Consider the following 15805-nt stretch of genomic DNA (forward strand, 5'->3'; position numbering starts at 1 on the left):
ATATGAAGTGGAAAAAATATTTAATGCAATAAAACAAAACAAAAAATGCAGTAATTCATTTGCATCTTCTAAAGAATTTTTTTTTAACTTTTAAAACATGATTTTAAAATTTTTTTAATAAGGATTGACCACTCCTCCTTTTTTTTTTTTTTTTTTATTTTTTTGAAAAAAGTTTTGATTTTAATTGACTTTTCAGAAAAATGTTTATATTTTCTCCGAGTTTTCAGGACTTTCTAGGTGAGTGAGAATTCTGCAGGAAAGTACAGTTTTTCAAAAATAAATAGCTGAGTTTAAATTAATTTATTTTCGATCAAAGTATACATATCATTGATTGAATACCTATAAATAGAGAGAGTAATATATAGAGAGTAATGCGTAATACATATAGAGACTAATACATAAGAAGAAGAACAACAGCATAATAATAACCAGAAGAACAAATTTTAAACAGTACCTGTTTGATCATGATAATACAAAAACAAATCTACAAAACTTTCAGCAAGTTTTGCATCTGGAAACATTTCAGGAGTGCATAGTGCAGATGCTGCTTGTGAAACAATCACATGATGTGCCACTTCTACTGGTCTGAACTGTTCAAGATAGAAAAAAATTAAATATCAAATCACTGATAAGATGCATAGTAAAAAATAGAGAGAATCATCCCATTCTATATATTAAAATTTAATGTCACATGCGAATTCAGTTTGGCTTATAAAATAAATTATCATACACAACTGAATACATGCTAATACAGTTTGCCTTGTTACTTTTAAACCTTGATTTATGAATGGAAACATTTTTTTTTTCCCCAGTTTCTTAAAAGGAGCAGCTCTTTTCCTATATTATAGCTTGAAGAACTAAGACTAAGATACTCAAATTTTTCTATATATTCCTATATATCTGCACAGTGAATTTTTGAAGCATAATAATTCTATGTAGAAATGTATAAAATATATGTCCCTCCCCAATAAGTTTTATAATGCAAAATTCATTAATTACGTTTTCTAAACAGTGCTTCATCTATAAAAGAATAGCTGAATGTGGCAACCACCATTACCAAGCACTGCTTGAAATGAACCAAGCTTAAGAACAAAAGAACAATCTTTTTTGTAGGAATCATTAACACATGCCAATACACAGCATTTTTCCACATTTCCAGTGTCACAGGATAAACCCTTACACACTTATGGTCTCAGGTAACTTAATCAAATATAAAAATATTTCAGCCAGATGTTTATGTGACTATTGATACTAAAAAAATGATATATAACTCAATTTTTAACAATGAATTAAATTAGATTAGTTACTTTAGGCAAAGCACACATGGTCTATCTACCTAAATTTCATCCCAATTTCGAACGGAAGATAATTTTTTGCCAAAAGTTGAGATGAGTAATGTCCCATCCTACATAATATCATAAACCAGCGATTCTGGTTCTCAACCTTTTGACTAATGCATACTAACTAAACAAAAATTGAAAAACTTTAGTACCACCGCTACATTTTAAAATGATTATTTTACAATTTCTCAATAGAAAATATATATATTGCAATTTACACAACCTACTGGCTATTTAATATTAGATTAAAAATTAGTTAACATTTTAGTTATCAAAATTTTAGTTAGAATATTTTAATTCTAAAATTTAGTGTGAAATTTGCACCAGTTTAAGAAAGATCAATTTCTACATGTCTGGTCTTACTTTATTAATTTTAACTGTAAATTAGGATCCACTTTTAATTTCGTTCTGCATTTATTTTTCAAATATTACACTGAAGAAATCCTTATTCACACAAATAGGTTGCACAAAAAGGCAATAAAAATTTAATAGCTTTATTTCAAATGCGTTTAATCTTGGTTCAGCTCAAAGTTAGCAAGTGTGCTATTTCTGAAAACCTCAGTTAGTGTTCGAGCATAGGAAATTTCTATCAATTGTTCTTTCCCCCCCCCCATCAGATAAAACAACGGCAATCTTTGAAGATGGTATGGATGTAAGCCTTCACATTGCAAAACACGATGAACACTACTCCGAGATCCTCCAATGGCAGTAGCGACGGTTCGTACGCTGGTACCTGGATACCTTCAAATAGTATACAATACATTTTGTTCTATGCTGGGAGTTCAAGTCACTCATGGTCCACCATCACTATGCCTATTACTTCATAATGATCCATATTCACACAAATTGTGATGCAAATTAGTAAACATTCGGTGGTGCAGTGCATCTCTATGTGGGTACCTTTTGCAATGCAATTTTTCTGCAGCTGATACATTTCATTCAGCCAACCCATAAATCAGGTACATATCTACCAGCTCGTTGTTCATAAATGTTCCATACTCCTCTGCGGGCGATGACACTTCAAATGACGGCAGCAATGCAGGTCTGTTTCCACCAATGCTCATGTAAACAATGCCACCTAACACTAAATGAAGATGTTTCTGACTATGGGTTGTTATTGCAAATTTAAATCCTTGTGATGTCCCCTACCTCCCCTTAAAGTTTGTTACAATAATCCTGGGACACCCTGTATAAAGTACAGATAAATGGTTTACACAGCTTTAGGGAGTGAAAAAGTTTTTCCAAATATATGGAATATTCAGCAAATGCACATAAATGCACCACCAAATTTTACACTACCGCTTGCATGTACTTTGCAAGACAAATATATAGCTTCTTGTTGTCTATGTCACACTCTGTCACAAAAAATATATGCAACCAGAAGAAATCAAGCCACAACTAAAAAATTTGGCAGACATAAAGTCTGGTAAGAGATATGCAAAAGATTTAAATTTTGACGCCAATAAGATGAGGGTAAGCGCGCTATGCACATATGAAATGCACAGCTGGGAGTTGTTGACAAACATGATTTCTCATGTTGTAGAGCTATTCAAACGAATCTGTCGAGTTGGATGGATGGTATTTTGACTAGAGGTACCTCTGAGATGTAACCGGTGGCATTATGAACAGTTGTCAGACTTTGAGAAGCGGCATATAATAGACCCCAAAGAAGCAGGTTGGTCAAACATGTGTATTGGTAGCCACCTTGGTCACAGCGATTTCGTAGTTGCTCTGCATTGGTGACAATGGATCACGGAAGGGATAGTTTACCATCACGGAGGGTCAGGGCATCGCAGGAACACAAACGAGTGAGAGGATTGTGCAATCATACGAGCGGCCACTTCCACACCAACAATGTCACTAGCATCGATTTAACGCCATTTATCACCTTCCAAGCATCCAGTGGTATTAATAAAAAACATTCGGAGACAATTGGATGATGTCTATTAAGATGCCTATTACTGACCCCACATCATAGGCAGTGTCAATTGGATTTCTGCTGAAGTCAGGAAAGCTAGAGTGTGACCAACTGGAGGCATGGGATCTTTAGAGATAAATCTCCATTCAGTTTCAGTGTTGATGACCAATGCACATGTGGGTGGAGGCGGCCAGGTCAGCAGTATGTTCCAGTATTTGTTTTTGAGCAGCATATGGCGATTACACAAGGTGTGACAATGTGGGGGAGTGATTTGTTGGGACATAAGATCACCTCTAGTCACCCTTTAAGGCACTACGATGGCTCAGAGTTACATGGACAATATTTTAACATTGGTTGTACTGTCTAAGCTATCAAGTCGCCTAAGTGCCATATATCAGCACGACAATGCTCGTTCACATACTGCACGATTCTTCCAACAACGTCTTCAAAGACATGACAAATATCCTTGACCAGCCAAGTAACCAGATCTCTTGCCAATAGAGCACATTTAGGACATGCTTGGAAGGCAACTGCAGCCATCCTGAAACTAGTGAATTAACTGCCCAGTTGCAAAGATTATGGTATGATTTTCTGCATGGGTCATAAGTGACCTACTTGATTCAATGTCACATTGTGTTTTGGCTCGTATAGCTGCCAAAGACGGCTATACTAAATGATTCGTAACCTTTTTCATGCCATAGCTTTTTAATAAAACAATCTTTTGTTCTGAATATGTAATCACTGGTTTATCACATCATACACTATATACATGCTATTTGTGATATTTCGTTTCCTTCTGGGTGCATATATTTTCTTTTGTGACACAGTGTATATACACTCTCTCAATGCGAAATGGATTTAAAACTACAATCCATCATATCAGACTCGCCTCTCACAAACCCACAATGACAGGTTTTGACAGAAAAGAGCATTAGCTTTTTTAGTCAACAAAGGAACACAATGCAAGCATAACAAAATGTATCATATTCCTTAAGTTATATGGGAAAACAAATATGCTCTCATAAAATTCCTATGCTTTCTCTTGCATTGAACAATCCTTTTTCTTACAAAAATTTCAACAATTCCTCTCGGAAGTAAATAGAACATTTACAGATATATTTCTGCATTTAATTGAAAATTTTACTGTTCTATATATATTTTCAGTGGGTAAGTGCAATGGTATGATATTATTTAGCTGTTGCATACAAACTTAAGAGATGGTACTGACTGCACATACAATCAAGTTGTAAATTCATAGGATTTTCACTCTATTTAAAGCTATTATAAATATACCATGGAGTACCAAGTGATGCTCAGGTAAATAAGATAGTGATATATATGTAAGATACAAAGTATATAAATCAGCTTTATAATTTGTAATAGTCTCTTCATTCCTCACTTTTTAATTTGGGTATTTACTCTCTGTATTCTAAAAGTAGTAATAACAGTTTTGGATAGCGCCATTTCTACATTAATCTGCCACATGGCTTCTGCAATGCTGATTATGTAGCTAATTTGGAACTTAAATTCAAAATTTTGAGAATTGAAACCTCTCTAACCTAAACCAAAACCTTCTCTTGGTGAGCTTTCATACTCGATAACCATGTCCTTAACTTCCACCTTTGTTACCACTTGGATCCTACTTCGTTGTGCTCTTCTCCTATCACAGCAATATAAAAAATGTAAATGCTCTTGAATACACACATTTAGAGTACCAAGTATATTGTAGCTACAAATGTTAATTGAAATAAAACTGAATATTAAATCTTACTCGGCTGCGAAGTTTCCCCTTCAATATGGATCTACATTCTATGCTATCTACATACTTTGTCATGAGTATTTCTGTGTTTCTATGTCTCAGTGTTCATACATCAGTACTTCTAAATTTGTTTTTATTACACACACATATATATGTACATATATATATATATAATCATAAGATGTTAATTATTTAACTTTTTAACTGTGGCATATATTTCAGGAAAATGCATCAAAAATGGAAAATTTTTTTGATTATTTAATTTTGTTCTTTATATCAATATAAAAGTTAGAAAATAGTCATTTATTAAAAAAATAAAATTTTAAATGCAATAGCTAATAAAAAAAAGTAATGGATTACAGACAATTATTCAATTACAGCAAATTCAATAAAATTTTGAAGCTAAATATAATATAAACTAATGTTAATAAACCAATATAATATAATTCAATACGATTTTGAATATTCAAATTTCACAAATCATTTAAAGTACGATATTTGCTAAAATACAGTACTGCACACAAGGCCATGTTATGCAATAAACTCGTGTCGTATAATGCAATAAACTCTTTGCAATAAACTTGTGCTTCATGTTGTATCCCCTTTACTTTTTCATCAGTCTTTACAACTACATATAAAACACTGTCTTGCTGGAGCATATAAAACACTCTGCTTTTTGATTTTAGGGTTTGGCTTTTAATATTCTTGTTTCTTATGGCTTTATTCGGAAATCAATCCATTTACATTAGGTCACTCAAAAAAAAAATAAATAAATAAATAAATAAATAAATAAATAAATAAATAAATAAATAAATAAAAAATAAATTCAAAATTACATCACGAAAATATTAAAAACACTTAAAAATTACAGCACTAAAATTCAAATCTTTACAATGCCAAAAAATTAAGACAAACATTTCACAGTTAAAATTTTTAAAAATCCTCACTGATTTAGAAGCAAATTAACCATGTGCTCAGGACATAAGATCCCTGGCCATCCAATAGAGCTGGAGAACATCACCACTATGTTGTAAGTTTGGATCAAGGTCTGGATGGACAAGCAAGTGCTGCTTATTCATAACGTCTGTTTTATAACTAGGGCATTGGCTATCAAGTCAGTATGCCTATTCTGCTGAGATATTTGGCTAAGTAGTCATGCCCTGTACCCAGACTGAAATTAGCCACGGCCTCTCAATGTGGTCTGCGATTAAACTCATTCCAGTCATTCCTGATGTTCTCTCAAGAGTTTACCCTTCGATTTAATTAATAGTTCTGTGTTGTAAGCTAACACATTCTTTCAAATACTTCTTCTAAGAGAATTTAAAGGAATGGAACTCTGTTCAAGAGATAACTCAATCTCCCCTCTTTGTTAAGAGATTACTTTATCATTACCACCAGATCCTACATGAGATGGTATCCACTGAAATTCTACTGTTTTACCACTACTATTTAGTTCCCTAATATCTCATTTTATTTTTGAGAGAAGAGGCTCAGAGTGGTGTTGAAGACCTACTGCCTCTATGGCTGACCTAGAATCAGCAAGAATGAGGCCTTTGCAAAAAACTCAGTTCTAGATTTCAAATTAGACACAGCCAAAAAGACTGCATGAACTTCTGCATCAAAGTTTGAAAAATGTCGACCCACTGGTGCATATTGTGAAAACAATTTATAATATACACCTGTGCCAGCAGCATTATTCAGCCTAGAGACATCTGTAAATACAAGTATCTATTCTGGTTCAGGATAGTTATTGTCCAATATTGACAAGGCATTTGTTTTTAGAATAATATCTAGTATGTCTTTTTTTCTATTTCACCCAGTTTTAAATTATAGAGTATTTCCAAAGAGTCAAGCAGGTCTACAAGTATATTAGTACTTTCAACAGAAATATTGAGGATTAATCCTTTGATGGGTGGAATATAAAATAATTTAAATTGTGGTCAAATTTTGCATGAATTGTGGACCCTAAGAACACAAAATTGAGACTTCAAAAAAAAAAAAAAAAAAAAAAAAAAAAAAAAAAAAAAAAAAAAATCTAGAGCGAAATCCAGAATTTTGAGAGCCGGTATATACACTCTTAAACAAAAAAAATGACGCACCAAGGAGTTGTTCGAATGGGACGAAAAGCAGTAGAATAGATGTACATGTACAGAAAAACAAATGATTACAGTTTGAGGAAAATTGGATGATTTATTGAAGTGATAGAGTTTCACAAATAAAAAAGTCAGTAACACATTTGTCCACCTCTAGCCCTTATGCAAGCAGTTATTCGGCTTGGCATGTATTGATAGAGGTTGCGGATGTCCTTCTGAGGGATATTGTTCCAAATTCTGTCCAATTGGCGCGTTAGATCGTCCCGAGCTGATTAGAGGGCCCTGCCCATAATGCTCCAAACATGCTCAATAGGAGAGAGATCCAAGAACCTTGTTGGCTAAGGTAATGTTCGACAAGCACTAAGGTAAGCAGTAGAAACATATGCAGTGTGGGGGCGGACATTATCTTGCTGAAATGTAAGCCTAGGGTGGCGTGACATGAAGGGCAACACAACGGGCCTTAGAACTTCGTTGACGTACCCCTGTGCTGTAAGGTTGCGACGGATGACAACCAAAAGGGTCCTACTATGAAATGAAATGGCATCCCAGACCATCACTCCTGGTTGTCGGCCTGTCTGCCAGAAGACAGTCAGGTTGGTATCACACCGCTGTCCGGAGCGTCTCCAGAGTCGCCTTCGCAAGTCATCGGGTCTCAGTTCAAAGCGGGACTCATCACTGAAGACTATTCTACTCCAGTCAGTGACATTCCAGTGCGAATGAGCCCCACACCACTGCAAACGGGCTTGACGTTGTACAGAGGTCAATGGTAGTCGGTGCAAGGGGAGCCGTGACCTCAGCCCCCTTTCTGTGAGTCGTCTATGAACGGTCAGTGTGGTCACTGAATCACTAATTGCACATACAATCGATGATAATGATGCATCTGGGGCTGTGAGTGCCGCTCTGACGATTGCTCGGTCTTCACGTTCTGTCATTTCTCTAGGCCTACCGCTTCCTCCTTGATGCGGCCATGGTTCACCCATTCCTGCCAACATCGTCTAATAGTGGCATCGCTCCTGCTCAAATGTCGAGCTATTCCCCGATTAGACCAACTGTCTTCTTTGAGACTAACTACACAACCTCTCTCAAATTCTAACATCTGCGCATATCATTTGTGCACCTGTACACGAGGCATACTTACTGTCTACCAGAGTACACGGAATGAAATTCCTGAAGAATTTATGACCTGAAATCGTAATTTCTCCTCTTAAATATCCTGCCAGTTGCACAGATCAGATGCGCTGTAGCGACAACTGTTCATTCATTCGCAGCCAAAATGTAAAATTTTGTATTTTCCGTCGAAACCTGTATGCATATCAATTTGAGTACAATTTGCTTTATATCTTCTCGGTGCATCATGGTTTATTTATTTATTTATTTATTTTGTCTAAGAGTGTATTTTATACCAGAGCCCCTAAGGTATTTTTTCCCCAGGTAGCTGGCAATTGTTAATTCTTTTTTTAATTTAATCTTGTGCACTTTTGATGTGTGTCTATAGAGATGGGTGCTTCAATATAATTATGTAAGTCTGAAGACAGAAACTTAAAATTTCGATACAAATTAAATATTTTAAAAAGAAAATTTATGTTTTTATGCACCCAGCTGAACATAATTATATAAAATATGGCAGCTTTTGTAACTAATTTAAATTCAATATTATTGTTTTATGAAAAAATTTAGAAAATATAACACTGCATGCGTAAACTGTATAATGCTGCAGCTGAACTAGCATAATGTTACAAAGAGATGTAATTCAGCTGAAAAAATAAAAAATTGAAAAATAAAACACTACGACTCAGCTGAAAAAGTATGTTGCATTTTTGAAGTTATTATATTTTACGCTTCAAATAATATATAAAAAAGAGCATGCTTCATGCTATGAATTGGCCCCCCCCCCCCCACACACACATTCTTCAGATTATCGAGGCCCATCAGGGTCCGTTTTGAATTTTTTGTAAATATAGGCTGTAACATACTATTTTGTTCAGGAAGAAATGCCGTTAAGTGATTTCATTACTTGTTACACCTCAAAGCTCTTATTTCGATTTTCATCCCATTTGTATATTAATGAGGTATATTAATTTCATAACTGTAAAATATTGAGGATTCATAGGGTAGTGCTGCCATTTAGAATAAAAAGTAAATACTAGAAACTTACGATTACAGCTTTTGGTGTGGAAAAATTAGCATTTTTAGGAGATTAAAAAATTGAGAAACAACTTGTATATTTTATATACTGGTGCCCTTTAAAGGGTTAAATCATTCAAAAGGCCTTCACAAATCTCCACTATAGAAATCTGAGTTCTGAGGATGCCCATTAATCTATTTTGCATCCAAATGTCCACCGATTTCAGTCTAGAATATAAAATGCCCGTTTCTGTATCTCAACAGCAATTGGAGGGTTTGAAATATAGGACTTGTAAAGCTGCTACCAAAGTTGACATTTCTGCTCCTGTGGTGAAATTTAGAGTTTTATTTTGGGCTCTCTCTAAGACTTCCAACTTGGTCTGTCAGCTGAAACCAGAATTTCACTGCCATATTTAAGAATTGGTTTTATATAGGTGCTGTTAAGTGAGAATTAAGAGTGTTCTGGGTACAAACCCATTTTGCACCGGCCAGTCTTTCAGACAGGCAATCTTTTTTTGACACTAATCATAGTCTGATATAATCCAAAAAATTTAACTTACTATCCATTATAAACGCGACATATTTTGTCCTGCAACTTCCATTTAGTTTTGTGTTATCCATTTGGAATAACTTTGAATATATTGTTGTGCATATCAGTTTCTGTGATGATAATGTGCAACAAATTTTTATTAAAAAAGAGCTCAAAGTATTCAGTTTCTTGTGTGAAATTTGACATATCAACTGCTGCACCTACTTGTATTGGTCGAAATGGAAACCTTGGAGCAGGAGGAAGGTTATCCAAACATAACTGCTTCCACTCTGTACAGGAAGTAATATCACTATCATCATTACTATCTACATATTCATCGGTATCCGATTCTGAAGAACTTAATTATATTCCTCATTGACGTCTGAATCAGACATTTAAAAAAAAACTTTTTGGTATAAAATTCACGGAAAAACAACTGAAATAACAGACCAAAACAAAATATGTGAAAGTGAAACTCTCATTTCTAACACGTGTCTTTGTTTAGCTGAGCATCTGAACATGCCAACATCTTCACCCAACTGAAATTGGTGAAAAAGTAGGACCAATAATGCCAACTCTTATGAAAATAGCGAATTAAATGAATATCCTAAAGCGAAAACAAACTCAGTTCGGGCTTCACAAAAGAAAATTACTAATTTTTCTTCTGCTCAAAGTTAGTTCACGCATCACAAATACTGCACATAGTACTTGCCCTAACTGGCAAGGCGTTAAGGATAAAAACCTTGCATTTTAAATAAACATGATATCACAGTACATAAAATACAAAAAGTAATAATATTCTAAATCAACTTTCAGTTATGATTTAATAACTACTGTCAATATTATACAAATATTCACTAGATTTATGATCTATCACGATACAAAGTCTGTCTATAAAATAATGAAACTGCCTTGTACTTAGTTCCCTTTAAACACAATGAAAGTCAAATGACAGGAGGGGCAGTGACCTTGGATATTCTTAGCCTGCAGAGAAAACCTCAATCCTCAGAGTTTCCTCAATCATGACTAAGCATGCTTACATTTTTAAATTGAACGTTAAAACTGAACAGAACGTGAATTTGGAATTTTTGATAAAATTGATCAAAACACTAATGCAGTGTATACATACAGATGCTTACTCAAGGTTATGGGAGAGATCGCATGCAATTTCAAGAATCATGAAAAATACAAATAAATAAATAAATAAAAATTGGACAGGCTGTTTGAGCAGACTATCAACTGAATGTCTAAATGATATCTAAAATTATCAACACTGACATTTGTTGACATTGTGTGGAAAATTTTGTGAAAGGATATCCACATGACACAAATTTGAGAAACAATGGCTCCTAGGTGTCTCCCTGTAGAACAAAAACGAATGCCATATGAAACTTCATCCCGATATGCTGTTGTTAAAAATACAGCCTTTAAAATTCCGCACACAATTATTGTTTATGAGAAGCACACTACAACTCAACTCTTATCTAACTACAACACACTTCCAACGGCGGATAAAGAGATAGATGTATTCCATGACATGCTAATGACGTATTCTTGAGAATGTATAACTTGAATTGTAATTTTAATGTTGTTTTAAATATATTCTAGTGTTAGTCTAACCGTGTGTCATTTAGTTACGTTGTCATTCATTGCGTGCTGAATCAACATCGAAGGAGATACAGTCATCACCTGGGAAAAACTGGTAGGCTGAATTTTGATATTTCATTTTAAATAAAACTTTTAAAGAAACTAATAAATTATTAAGTTAGTTTTTTAACATGGCATCCCATGCTGGGATGGTGATCTGTATTTTATGCAATATGATATAATTTGTCCGAAATATATTTGAATATCATATTTAGTATTGAAGTTGAATGAATGTAACATAAATTAAGTAAAATGGCCATTGAAGCATTAACTTGGTGTATTCAAAAACAATCAACATTAAGAGTATCAGTTACAAACCTTTGTTCAAAATCTGAAGCAGAAATTACAAAAAGGCAGCGGCAGAAATTATCAGCGGCAGTTGAGCTGGAGCTTTACTTAGAACAATTAAACGACAAATTTGAAAGTCTCAAAGTTGTGGATACCGAAGTAGAAAAGTTAGTAGATCCCAAAGATCTTGATAAAGAACTTGAATCCGCCAAAGAATGTAGAGAAAAAATCATTACATGGAGATTTAGAGCAAACAAATATTTACAATGTGTGAATCAAATGAATCAGTCAGTCGACTCTTCCCATTCGTCACTTAATTTGAATGCAAATCCTCAGGAAACGTTTAATATGAAATTACCTAAAATAACAATTCCAAAATTTTATGGAAAGTTAAGTGATTGGCTTACATTCTGGAACTCATTCGAAACATTGATACATAATCACAAATCACTTGACGATGTTAGTAAATTCAATTACTTAAAAGTCCGTTTAGCTGGAACTGCTTTGGAAACTATAGAAGGTTTTTTTTTCTGTTTCAAGCGACAATTATAAAAAAGCTGTTTTGTTACTAGAAGAAAGATTTGCAAGGAAAGCAGTTTTGATAAACACACACATGAAACAGTTACTAGAAATACCCACGCTTAAACGTTCTAATGAGGTTGTGAATTTTTGGAAATTGTGTGATAAAACTGAAATTAATATTAGAAGCTTGGAATCGCTAGGTACAAGTTCGAACACGTTCAGCACCTTATTAGCACCTGTAATCTTAAAGGCGTTACTGAGTGATTTAATATTCCAATTTAATAAAGAATTAGGAGATGAATATTCTATTAATGATCTAATTGGCTTTTTGTACAAACAGTTAATGGCTAAATAAAAAACAGAATTGCACTTTCATAACTCCCCAGTGCTACTTTGAGATATTGTAATACTGCACGAATATCTGAGGAAATTTAAGCACTTTTGTTGTGATAAATAATAAATTTTGTTCATTTTTCATCGGACTTGTGCATTCATTTCATAACGAACCTGTACGCATGCAACAACTGCATCGTCTTAATCTAATTGACAATTTTAAATCAGTTTAGGTGGGGAAATATTGGAGTTATTACAGACATCAAGCAAGCCTTCTTGCAGATAAGCCTAAATGAAAACGATAGAGATGTTTTACGGTTTATGTCGTGGAAATGTGGAGATCCCCAACAGTTAATCACATACAGACATTGCAGAGTCGTATTCGGTGTTTCAAGCAGCCTCTATTTACTTGCAGCTGTTTTAAATCATGTTTTAGATCAGGTAGAAGAGCCTTTGAAAGGTATTGCAATGAAACTAAAAGATTCATTTTACGTGGATAATTGTGTTGCAAGTATTGACTCTGTTGCTGGCTTAGAATATTTCAAGAGAGTCTAAAAAAATTTTAAAAGCAGCTAAATTTGACTTAACGTGGATGGAGAAGTAATTATCTTCCTGAGATGCAAGATTTCTTTAGCGATAGCTCAGCTTACGTAAATGAAAACGATGTATCAGTTTTAGGTCCCAAATAAGATACTAAGAATGACACCCTGTCATGCCAATTGATAGAAACCGAGAAGAACAATGAACCGATTACTAAAGAAAAGATTTTGTTTAAAGCACATCAATTATTTGATCCGATAGGTTTCACTTGCCCGATAATGTTAATTCCTAAACTGCTTCTTCAGGAATGCTGGAAACTGGGAATCTCATGGGATTCTACATTACCGGAAGATTTAATCAAAAGATTTGAAAAATGGGAAGATCAGTTACCAGAAATTAAATTAAAATCTCAAGATACCTCGCAGACCATCTGATTTAGACCTTAGTAAATCCGACATAACACTACATACATTTTGTGACGCGTCTAAGTTTGCATATGCAACTTGTATTTTTCTTAGGGCTGAAAAAGAGGGAAAAGTAATTTGTCAATTAATACAAGCTAGATCAATAATTGCTCCTTTGAAAGGATTATCGATTCCAAGGATGGAATTGCTAGCATGTCTTATTGGGGTTAGATTAACCAATGCAGTGAAGAAAGATTTGAAGTTAGAAAATATTCAGTCAGTCTACTGGTCCTTCCATGGACGTACTGTAAGAGAAGGTCCTTGGCAAATGTTTATATCTAATCGTGTAAATGAAATTAGAACTCTATCAGAATCCAATGAATGGAAGTTTGTTCCTGGATGTCAAAATCCTGCCAATATACCATCAAGAGATTGCTCAGTAAAAACCTTACTAAAGCAAAAATGGCACGAAGGACCTCCCTGGCTTAGATATTCTAAAGATAAATGACTGGATTACGATCTGTCACCTGACAAAGATGTAAATGCAGAAAAGAAGAAAACTATAGTGTCTCACAAGAATCAAAGTAATGATAATTATTATAACCACATCCTCCTATAAGAGAATAATTAAAATTACTAGTTGGATATACAGATTTTATAGGAATTCTAAGAAGCCGAACAAAATTTCAGGAGAACTATCTACTGAAGAGCTTAAAGAAGCTGAACCTAAAATTTTGAAAAAAGCTCAAGATGATTCTTTCCATAGTGAGAAAACTCAATGTCTAAAGTCATTGTTGACATTTACAGACACTGATGGAATTTTCAGAATTAAAACAAAACTTCTTTTGAGAGAAGACAATGAAAGTTTCAGAGTTCCGATTGTTCTACCATCAGATCATCATGTACTTAAGTGCCTGATTCTGTCTAAACATCAAGAACTTGGACACTGTTGAGTACAGTCGCTAATGGTAACTTTGAGGGAAAATTATTGGATATTGAAAAGTAGATGAACTATAAAAGCAGTAATCAAAACTTGCATTGTTTGTCAAAGATTTAGAGTCAAACCCCCTGATATTCCAGTAGGAATGCTTCCTGAAGATCGCGTAAAAAATGTTTGCATTTTCGAAATTGCTGGAGTGGATGTTGCAGGTCCATTACTACTGAAAGAAAGAAAGAAGGTATGGATCATAATTATAACCTGTGCGGTTTATAGAGCAGTACATTTATAACTTCTGACTTCTCTATCAACAGACAACTTCTTATTGGCACTTAGAAGATTCATAGCTTGTCACAGTCGCCCTTTAGTGATATACTCAGACAACGCAACTAACTTTACCAGAGTTGAAAATTTATTGAAACATGTCGATCTAAAAAGATTAAAAATATCTATTTATCCTATTACTTGGAAATTCATTCCTCCAGCAGCCCCATGGTGGGATGGCTTTTGGGGGAGGTTGATTGGCCTTCTAAAACGAATTCTGAAAAAAGTTTTAGGACAAGCATCTTTAAACTATCAAGAAATGGAAACTGTTCTCTGTGACTGTGAAAGCCAACTAAATGCTAGACCTACTAATGCTATGTCAGTGAACCAACTAAATGCTATGTCAGTGAAGATCTAGAGGATTTAAACCCATTAACAGCTGATCTATTTTTGAAAGAGAATCGCCTAAGTAATACAACTGATTTTGATCAAATAAAAACTACTAACAAAGATTTCAAAAAAAGATTGGTTTACAGAAGAAATCTGATGTCCGATCTTCAAGTCAGCTTTTGAAATGAATACTTAGGACAATTGCACGAAATGACAATAGCTCGAAACACAGTTTATGTCCTTAACGTTGGAGATATTTTATTAATATGGACTGATAACCTCAAAAGATTGTATTGGCCTTTAGGTAGGAAGAATATTATTGATTTACATGGAGATGGAGTAGCTAGAACCGCCAAAATTAAAACTAAAGCAGGACCTGTGACTAACCCATCAAAAGATTAAACCTTTAAAACTGGATGGTGAAAACTATGTGGAGAATGCTATGCTAAAAGGAGAACCTCCTATGAACCAAAGGAATCCTTATTTCCATCTTGTTACAACAAGAACTGGACGTGTTGTTAAACCTCTCTCAAGATATGGACAAAAAGGTGTTGAGTTCTGGATCAATATTCCCGAAACTCAAAAGGGGGAGTGTTAAAAGCAGAGCCTTTAAAATTCCGTGCATAGTTATCATTTGTGAGAAGCACACTGCAACTCAACTCCTCTCTAACTACAACATACTTCGGACAACGGATAAAGAGATAGATGTATTCCATG

At 34.3% G+C, this 15805-nt stretch overlaps 1 protein-coding gene across 4 annotated transcripts in view; it reads right to left on the minus strand.

Moving 5' to 3' along the window:
- Ube4A (Ubiquitination factor E4A) overlaps positions 1-15805 on the minus strand; it is a 163990-nt gene that overhangs the window by 108722 nt on the left and 39463 nt on the right. For all 4 annotated transcript variants that reach the window (XM_085817017.1, XM_085817019.1, XM_085817018.1 and 1 more), the window contains exon 5: positions 455-590. In XM_085817017.1, the coding sequence (XP_085673143.1) occupies positions 455-590 (136 nt within the window). The remainder of the gene's footprint in view (positions 1-454; positions 591-15805) is intronic.

The sequence above is a fragment of the Stegodyphus dumicola genome, chromosome 5 (genome assembly GCF_044657685.1).
Source record: "Stegodyphus dumicola isolate Sdum_Otavi_A_Nest chromosome 5, ASM4465768v1".
Taxonomy (NCBI): domain Eukaryota; kingdom Metazoa; phylum Arthropoda; class Arachnida; order Araneae; family Eresidae; genus Stegodyphus; species Stegodyphus dumicola.